This window comes from Herpailurus yagouaroundi, unplaced genomic scaffold (assembly GCF_014898765.1).
Source record: "Herpailurus yagouaroundi ecotype Mexico unplaced genomic scaffold, PumYag 164, whole genome shotgun sequence".
NCBI classification, from domain to species: Eukaryota; Metazoa; Chordata; class Mammalia; order Carnivora; family Felidae; genus Herpailurus; species Herpailurus yagouaroundi.
In genome coordinates, this window is record NW_024412405.1 from 9,211,954 (window position 1) to 9,222,530 (window position 10,577).

The 10,577-nt window shown below is 38.3% G+C and overlaps 1 protein-coding gene across 1 annotated transcript; it reads right to left on the reverse strand.

The window, feature by feature from the left end:
• Positions 1–1,147: 1,147 nt before the first annotated feature.
• LOC121037652 (uncharacterized) lies at positions 1,148–10,289 on the reverse strand. The gene is made up of 6 exons (XM_040486972.1): positions 10,202–10,289; positions 9,704–9,840; positions 5,323–5,453; positions 3,799–3,940; positions 2,576–2,805; positions 1,148–1,223 (listed from the first exon to the last, which is right to left on the reverse strand). The coding sequence occupies exons 2-6, from the start codon at positions 9,743–9,745 to the stop codon at positions 1,148–1,150; spliced, it is 621 nt and encodes a 206-aa protein (XP_040342906.1). The 5' UTR covers positions 9,746–9,840; positions 10,202–10,289.
• Between the last annotated feature and the right edge of the window lie 288 nt (positions 10,290–10,577).

A 10,577-nucleotide genomic window follows, 5' to 3' on the forward strand; every position in this document is an offset into this window, starting at 1 on the left:
GCCTTTTTAGATGAGGTTCACATTTACGATTGGATAAGGTTCCTATATTTTTTTTCATCATTAGATTTATTAAAAAGGACTACAGCTATTTATTAGAGGCCAGTAGGGGAGAGGTGGTTTAGATTTTCTATCAAGGAGTGTCAAAGAATATGCTTCTGATGGCGCAGAAGGAAAACTTTGAGTCTGTCCGTCCAGTGCCTCCTACGCTTTCCTCATCAAACAGAAAACAGGCAGGTGTGCTAAGGCCACTGTGAATTCATATCAGCATTTCAGCATGGCCAGACAAGGGTCCGGAAGCCAGCAGCTGCAGCAGGCAGGATTTTCCTCCCTGCAGATCCAAATATGTGAGACAAAACTTGGCTTTCTTACATGGTGTGGTATTGTGTGAGTTGTGCTAGAGGGAAGAAAAATAGCTGAGCTTTGTAAAATGACAGCTCTCTATTTTTAAATGAGCTTGAAAAGCCTATTAAATTATGTATTTTATTGCTTCTGTGAGTATCATATTAAATGAATATTTTATTTTAAAGGCTTGAATAAATGCAAATAATTTTTGTAATGTTTGGTCTAGTTGAGTCCTTGTGACAAGTGTCAAGATTTCCTCACTGTTCAGTTGGAGAGATCTAAATAAGGTGGAGTTTCTCTACTATGAAATTGTTCTCTGAAAAGTCCCTGAAAGAAACTCTTAATTGAATCCTCCAGTAATTAGGTCTCCCACTGATATAGACTGAGGTTTGTCCCCAAGCAAATAATACAGGGGGAAATATTAATCAAAGACTTAAAAACAGCGTGACAATTATAGCTGTTTTAAAATAATAATAAAAGTATATAAATAAATATAAAGTACTTATAAATAAAACCACCATCACTTTTTATGAAAAATATAGAGTAATATATATATTCTCTATGAATATATATATGTACATTCATATATATTTGGAGAGACATGGAGAGACTCCAGTGATGGCCTTAGTGCACTAAAATCTTTCACCAACAGTACTGAAGAAATTCCATACATGAGCCTCATCTGACGCCTCAAAGACATCACCCTGTTGTCCCTCCAGGAACACTTATTACTCTCCTCCAGCAGGAAACAATTTATCTTTCTTGGAATTTTTGACAGCCCATTGCTTGTCAAGCATTCCCTTCTTCAAAAACCACATTCATTTAGAACAAGAGTCTTCATATTCTGGTACAAGTACTCCTGGGAGTTCAGGAAATTGTCCCTGGGAGTTCAGGAAATTGTCCAAGGAATGTGAAGGCATGGATAGGGAATCCGTTTCCATTTCTCCATTTTCCATATGTGTGCTTTCCCAAAACTTCCATGCTTAGGATGCCTCAGTGCTCCACTGGCCCTGGGTTCTGCGTCTCCTGGCAGGGCTCTCCCCCTTGAACAGGAAATCCCTAATCTACCTGTGGTGGACAGACCTGGGGGAAAGACTTTCCAACACCAGCTGAAGGAACAATTCAGAATATTAGTGTCTGTGAAAGGCTTCTTATCTTTTTAATGGATTACGTATTTATTTAAGAATCTAGAAGCGACGTTTTTTCCCTGTGTTGGAATATTTCAAATATAGAAACACTATAGGGTGGGAGCGGAGACAAATTTCCGTGAACATGCTAGCACTTCCATCCTCCATTTTTTACCCCAAAAAGCATCACTCTGGAGGGTGATCCAAACCCATACTTATGCATTTGTCAGAACTGAAAAATGAGGGGCACCTGGGTGGCTCAGTCGGTTGAGCATCCGCCTCTTGATTTTGGCTCAGGTCATGATCTCAGGTCATGAGATTGAGCCCCCCCCCATTGGGCTCTGCACTAACAGTGCTAGAGCCTGCTTGGGACTCTCTTTCTGTCTCTCTCTGTGTCCCTCCCCGACTCTCACACACACCCTCTCTCTAAATAAATAAATAAACATCTTTAAAAAAGAAAAATGAAGTCAGGTGTTTTTTCCTTCTGACAGAAAGTCTGATTTGGCAGATTGGCATGTGAAGGGCCCCTGCTTTGCTAATTATGAAATACGAAGGGCATTTTTCATAAATTAGATGAGCTAACTCTGTAGCTCCAAGGTTTTCAAAAGTATATTTAAAACATATGACAAGATAAAAAGCATATTTTAAAAATAATTGATCTATAATATCAAGGGACTCTTACAACCCAGTAATAAGAAGGAAAGTAAGTCAATTTTTTTAATGAACAAATGAATTTGAACAAATGAGCAAAGAATGGCAATGAAGCAAATAAGCACGTGGCAATGGCCAATGAATACATGAGAAGATGTTCAACATCATTAATAGTTGGATAAATGAAAAACACAATGAGGTACTACTGCTTGCCCAATAAAATAGCTAAAATGAAGGACGCCTGGGTGGCCCAGTCAGTTAAGCGTCCGACTGCAGCTTAACTGACTGCAGTCCGATCAGGTCATGATCTCATGGTTCGTGGGTTCGAGCCCCACATTGGGTTCTATGCTGACAGCTCAGGGCCTGGAGCCTGCTTCAGATTCTGTCTCTCTCTCTCTCTCTCTCAATCTCTCTCTCTCTCAAAAATAAACATTTAAAAAGTGTTAAATAAAAACAAAAGTCTGGTCGGTGTTATAAAGATGGTAGGGGAAGCTAAGGAATGATTGTCCTTTCTGCAGGTAAAATACACACAAACACAAACACAAACATATGTATTAACTATAAGCATTCCTAACTTACCCACCTGGTGATTAATATAATGGGAGATGCCTTGGGTAAAAGGTCCCCATGCAAACATCTGAGGAAGCAGTACGGTGGACAAGAGGAGGCTAATAGTTGTAGAGCACTGAAAAGATCAAAGTTTCATCATGTTAAGTTTTGCTCAGGACACAAGGTGGCAAGTTCCATAAAGGCAATGACTATAACATTCAATTTTCCATATCTCTTACCACAAAAGCAGCTCAAGACATACTTATGAAATTGAATACACTGGCCCTGAATCAGATTATGAAAAATATTGCTTATTTTTCAGCCAAAAGAATCTTCCCCATAAACTTAATCTGAAAGTAATAAACAGAAGTTGCAGATATAGGGAATAGGAAAATTTTTTTAATTATTTCCAAGTAGTTACTCCCAAGCTATGAGTTGTAATATTTCACTGTGTACCCAGCATGATTATAATTTTTATTAATTCTCCCCAGCTTGTGCAAATTTTTAAGGGATAATTACACTATTTGCTGTAACAAAAACAAAACCCTACCATATAGCATCAGGTGGGGCTGGAAGGATAGAAAACAAAAATTAAAATTACATAATTCTTGTGTGCATAGTAGTTTTGAAAGCTTCAGATACAGATTTATTAGATTGGATTTCCAGCTGCACATGGAGTCATGATTCAGACTATTCTTTGACTATTGAGTAAATACACATTAGGCACTACTTTAAGCACTCATTATTAACTCCAAGCAGAATAAACCCATTAAGAGTGAGTCTATCTGGTTTATCAAGTGTATCTAGACTAGATTCTTAGGAATGTGTCTAAGTGTTACATTTATTCATTAGACCTCACTAGAATCCCGAAGTCATGTATTCATTATGTCAGGGAATTTTTAATGTTCTGTGTCAAATGATGTTCTCCAAAATGCTGAAGTGATAAAATACGATTAACTTTATAACCCAGGTATTAATTCTCATGACATAAAAAGGGCCATGAATGACTCACCAGTATTATAAAGAGCTTTGCTACCTTTGGTCTCTAAATGCCCCATACCTTGTCTTCCCAAACGTCTAGCCCCCACCTCAACATTGACACTAAAAACTTGGTCTCTTTCTTCTTCACCTGGAGATTCTCCTGTTGAACCTGAGAAATTTTCCTCAAACCAAACACTGATGCCTTCCACAGGCCACGGGGCAAAGTCCACTGCTGGAAGCTGCTCTTAAATCCAGGTTCCCTCTGAGAGAATCCTCCATCTATGTAGAGCCTGAGGAGGTGAAAACAAAAGCACTTGTCCACCATGAACCAGCATCTCTAAAGGAATCCTTTTATCTTACATAACACACACCACATTAACTAAGATGGTGAAAATTATTTAATTTTCAGACTTGGTTATCTCCTTATTACTCTGTACTCTCACAGTGTTTTATGATCTGCTCTATCACGTGGCACTTCCCAAAGACTTGCTTGATTAGTCTTCTCTCTCCTTCTCCAAGCCTCATGAAGAGTTAGGGCTTGATGAATATTCATTGAATAATGGATACTTTAAAGTATCATAGACCTTTTTAGACCTTTTTTAAAAATTCAAAGTATTTTTATTCCTTTTTCATACCACCTGGCCAAAGATTTCTTATTTCTGTGTTTCAAAAACCATTAGTCCTACAGCATATTATTTCATAATTCACAAACTATACACTGGCTTCACACATAAGAATCTGCAGCCCACTTACAGTTATACCTTCTCGCTCATCCCCAGTGTTTTCTGGCTAAGCAAACAAGCATTTATCTACAGCTGGTATCTCTTACTTAACTGAATTACAAAATCCTTGGAAAGACCTACAAGTAATGACAGCAGTTACCAAAGGGCAAACTGTATGATTATGCACTTCATGTGTCTAATTAGTACAAATGGGATCCTGATATTTATGGGGAAGATGTCTTCCACAAGAAACAATACTACCTTTGCAAAAGCAAGTTACATATTTGCAAAGGAGAGATCTTTTATTACAACTTTCGTACGTGTTGTCATCTCCCAAAGCTCACTTCCCGTTGTTAATTACATTCTGTTCTGACAATTCAGAAAAGGCCATGTCTGGTAGTTAAAATCTGGTCAGCAGCTTCATTTCCAAGGTAATATGCCTTATGTACCTACTCCCTGCCCCACCTCTTCTGCAACTCCCTTTTTCAAGGACTTGAGCATTTTATGGACTTGTAAAGAAATTGTATTATATCTAATGACGATGATGTACATCAGTCATAATCCTAAAGTTCTGCTCATTCCTCACTCCACCTTATCTCCTTTTTATGACTCTATTTTACTGTCATTGGGATTACTGAATCGTAAACCTAAAGGGGAAAAAATGTTCCATTTAAAAATATCTTTTATACTATGGGGGTTACGCCCATATTTTGAATCCTCATAACATATTGCATATCGGTTCTTTAAAATGTCTGTGTTGTATCACATGAAACTAGAGTATTCAACTTCCCTTGATTTCCCCCTATCTATACATAACCTCCATGAAGTCAGGGACATTCATACTCAATGCTACGTAACCTTAACACCTAAAGTTGTGCCTGGCTCATAATAGGTACCCAATGATGTTGTTAAATAAAAGTCTATGAAAATCTATTGTTGAAAATACTGACCTTGAAACTTTTTGCTTTTCCCATTTCCTCCAATTACCCTGCTCCTTATGAGTCTTCTCTTCACCTTTTGGTGGCACCCCGTACCAGCTGTGGCCATCTCCATATGTGTTTCTCGGCCCTATGATCATCAACTACAGTAAATAAGTAATATGTCTCATTAAGTTAAATGCAACAACTTTAACTTTACCCTGTTAGCGATTCTAATGCCTACATTTCCAACCTTGAGCTCTAATTTGAGCTCTAGTCCTGTATCTCTAATTGCATGGAGGGAATGACCACTGTAAAATGATGTCTGTGCTCTTCCTACCAAAGTTGACCCATGTACCTAATCCCATTCTTTCTATCAATGGCATTCTCCAAGCCAGTCCAGCTTGAAAATCTACCTTTCCTTTATCCCCTATAGCCAACTAATTACAATGACCAACTCCATATTAATTCAACTAGCATCCTAAACCCAGCCCCTCCTCTTCAGTTCCACCACCATACTCCAACTCTGCCCTCATTTTCTCATATCCAGACAACTACATTAGCCTCTTGGTTTTCCTTCCTCCAGCTTCTCTTCCCTTCAAAATCCTGTACACCCAACATTTGACAGCATGTCCACAAATATTAGGAGCCAAGCATTATTTGTTCAATGAATGAACGGATGGATGGGTAATGGATAAGTGCTCTATCATAACATGTGCCTTAGATATTTAGTTCGTAACAGTCACCCCTGTCTTAATACGTTTCAACTCAGGCTTCAAATCTGTCCATAATCTGACTCTAACTTTTGTCTACTATGTCCCAACTTCCTTGCTGTCCCCGGTAGCTTACCCTAAGCACACCAGAATCAAGCTTCTCTAGCTCTGAAATCACCCCTCCCTCTTTTCACACATGCAAAGTTTGCCCTATTACCTCCTGAATAGATGTCTAGAATGACTTGTGCCCCCCATTAGCCGTCCATCTTCTTTGAATTCCTATAGCATTCCCTACACAATAGTAATAAATTTGGGCATTCTAATGTGCATTGTCACTGCACTATTTCTTGCACATATGTCTTTTTCCCTCAGCTAGATTTACATAATCCTAGACACTATGTCTTAAGGTCTTTTTGCTTGACTGACTACAGTGATTTAAAGGACTAGGTATTTCTTTAACTCTCTACATACTTCATTTTGCCCTTATATGCTTCCTATGAAGAATAAAAAGGAAACAAATTTTAAAGCAGAACAAAACCTACACATAACAGGCTCCTGAAAAGAGAGAGCACTGTATGTTCTACACCAATTGATTAACATGAAGCATAAAACCCAAGAGAAGCTTTATAAGTAGAGCTTCCTAAATGCTTACACTGATAGCCAGGAAATAGAGTGGAAAAGTAAGAAAAATCAAAATTAGAAACAGAATACCTTCCCTTTCTGCTATTACTTCCTGAAAACCCAAAACTGACTTACTATTTATGAGTAATCAGTTATTTATATATATATATATATAAAATCAGTTATATATATATATATATATATATATATATGTAAACTTATTCCTGTTCTTGTATAATACATATGTAGAGAAGTTTATTTAATTCGACGGTTTTCTATGTACTTAAGAACAAAAAAAATCTGTGCAACCTGTTTCTTAAAAGCATCCAGTAATAGTAATGTCCAAAGAAAGACAACAAACACAGATAGAAATCAATTATCAAAGAAAGCACCATATAATTTTATTAAGGATGCTTGTTCCTACAACTCAAAAGTTGAAAATGCTCTTATCAGATAAGTTTCAAAGATAAGAAGAACGACTGAAGAATGAGTTTATTTTTTGACCCTCCAAAGTCTAGCGGCCATTTAGTAAAGCATTAAAAATAATAAAGGAAATAACTCACATTTTTTTGGCCTCAGGAAATACTCTGTTGTTTGTGGAAGTAATTCCCAATCTTTATCCCCTGTTTTTTCAGATAATTATTTCAGCTTTCATTGGGCTTTGGTGCTCAATCATAAAATAAGAATTTTTGAGGAAGGATCCCAACAAAAATACCAATATGTGAGCAGAGCCACCCCCAGGCCATCCTGTGAGATGAATTGTATATCTTCTCCTTCCTGGGCATTCTGCTGCCCTCTTCCTGCCAGATGCTCGCTGTGGGTCATTACAAATTTCTACTCTTGGCTTCCACCACTTTCCCAGGGGAAAACTTATTCTCCAGAAAGGTCAATCCACTCAATATTTCATAATGACTCCTCATAGGTACTTGACTCCCCACTTCAATATGAACCATTTCTGTCCTCCAATGTCTTCCTCTGGCCTCACTACTTATGCAGATTTCACCCTTCCTTCAGGGTCGCACTCAAGCCCCACCTCTTCTGTGGAGTCCCCACCCTCATCATATTAGAGTCTGCAGAAATGCTGCAGAGCTGTAGCATTCATGGAAATGCTGTCTTCTCTCCTCAAGAAATGCCTACCTATTCCTTTATGTCTCTCCTCCACTTTCCTCCTCCTGTTAACTCTTCATGTCTTGTTGAGAGCCTTTCATTTTGGTTATAATTTGTGCTTAGACATTTCTCGTGCCCCTGACGACACAACAAGCTTCTTAAGAGGAAGGCTATGTCCTATATTATATGACTCAACCACCAGTATGAGCAGTATCATACATATGCCAAGAAATAGTGGGCCACTCTGTAGACATCTGTTTAATAAAGGCAAAGTAGTGGTCTAGAGTTCAAAGATCTGGAATCAAATTATGACTTTGTTACTTACCAGCAGCAGCAGTGTGACCTTGGCTCTTTTGTTTGCCCTCTACTGGCCCCAGCTGCCGCAAATGTGGCATACAGTGTCATCAGCTATTTTCAGTATTGTTTTTGCTATTGTTAGGGTTGTGGTGTCGCCAGCAGCCCCCTTTCAGCCATAACCAGAGGACGGGCATGTTGGTGGTGAGAGACAATTCTTTATTTAAGAAATCTTAGCTGTCCCATTAAACCCTATGTAGAAATTCACAGAGACTCCTCACTGCATTTTTCTGAAGTTTTTCTTCCAAACTCACAAAACGAAAGTATGGGAAGGCAATAATAACAAAAGGAAGGAAACATTTATAATATACATGTTCACTCTTTAAAACCCAAACAAATGATACGGAAAAGTCTTTACTGTCAAATATCACCTTGTAATCATTGATGGGCATCCAACCTCAGTTATGAACAATATGCCGGCTTCTGGAGATGATTTTATGGTTCACTGCAGTCTTGGTCAAAGTCTTTAACCCGTGACCCTCGCTTCAGTGAAAAGGTTCAAAACCACGTTCAGTCATTTCAAACCTAACATTTGCTTGCTTTGTGCTATTGGAGTCATTCTTCAGCATAAAGGTATACCCAAAAGGGATGTGGGCAGCCAAGTGGCAGTCCTTGGGGATGCTAATATTTGCATGCCTGAGTGACTCTGATTCTCACATGCCAAAACAATTAAAGAAGCAGGAGTGGACTAAAAATTGTGAGAAATTTTTTTCTCTTTCTAAGTCATTGCTCACAGTTCCTATGCATAATTTGTTTTCCGTTATACAGACTTTAACATCTTGTTTACCACCGCTCAGATGGAGTGTTTCTATTTAGAAAACTTTCTGAGTCTCTATGAATTGATTAAGAGTGGGATTACAGAATATAAGGCGTAGTAATTATTCAGTGTGTGTGACAAATGCTCATGCCCAGGAGGTGAGCTCAGCCCAGACCTGTCATTCATCTAAACATTACTTAGTTATTGAGCAAACCCTATATCCCAGGCGGTGTGCTAGACATTGGGAGTACCTCGATTGCTTTGCTTCAGGATCCTCTATATTGTCTTTTAATTGTCATTTGCAATTCTTGTCCTCTAAACTGTCATTTGCAATTCTTACTTAAGGTGATCTTATTGACAAATCAAAGAGGAACACAATGCACTCTCAAAAATCAATCTGAACTTAACGAAAAGAGTTTATATTCAATCTCACAACAATGCGATATGGTCAAATGAACTTCCTGTACATGGTATTTGAAGGTGTCCTATAAAAGCGCCTCTCCAACATCATTCTCTAATCCTCTCCCATCTTTCAAGACATCACCTATATTATATTATCTTAGCTTATCTCAGTTAGTCATAGCCTCTATACCAGAAAGGCACCCTTTGTTTTGCCCTTTTAACTTTTATTTCACTATGTTTTCCCATCCTCCCCACTCTTAGAAAACATTCTTTTTACTCTGTCTCTGCCAAACTGAGACCGCTTTTCTCAAATTCAAGCAACAGATTCATTTCTCCTGTGAAATCCTTTTATACATAGTTTCCATCATGATGTTCACTTGAATAAAGGACATTCCAATCAATCTCAAACAGTAGCTAGATGATTCTAAAATATAAATGTAAATATGCATTCACTACGCACCTTACACAGAGCAGCTGTATAATTAATATCTGATGAATGCATAAAAATTCCTTTAATTTTTCATCTCTCTACATGAAGATCTTTCCAGTACACTATCATTCTCTATTAGTGTACATTTTGGCACACCAACAGCTTTGCTATGGAGAGAAACCAATTGTACAAAGTTATAAAGACCATTAGCAGTAGAAAAATTGTGCGAACTTTGTGGAAAGAGAAAGTAAAAGTTGAGTCATTTGACAGTGGGAGCCACTTCAAAGGGGTCTTAGATTTTTAGAAGTTAGTCCTGGAGAATGTAGACTGAGACTAATATAACAGATGCTTGACAAAACTAAACCCAACTTCCCTATGGAACACACACACACACACTGGTCAAGTCATAAATTGGTGTCTTTTGTCTAGGAATTTCAGTGGTAGACAGATAGATCCAGGAAATTTGCGCAGAGAAATACAGCTTTCCAAGTTAGTCACCCAACAGACACGGATCAGCAGAGCAGTTACTGTTCTTAACTGGCCTCCCAGAGGTCTCCTTGGTCAAGAATGGTGGAGGCCAGCAGAAACTTCTCAAATTATGCCAGAATCCTGGGATTGACCTGGAACAGAACCATAGGGAAGCAGGAACAGAAGCTGTTTGTTCATTTGCCAACATTTACCTCAGCATGAAACTGCCAAATAAAAAGTGCCAACAAATTTTTAAGACAAGTACCCTTAACTACACAATGGTCAGAAGACTGAGCACAGAGTCAAATGCACATATTTATAGCGCCCTCTCCTGAGCATTGGATCTTGCCTAATGTCTGAGAGTAAAAAAATATCACTTCATCAGTTTCGTGTCATAATCAACCCCACGATAAGACCTTCAATCAGACCGTGAAAA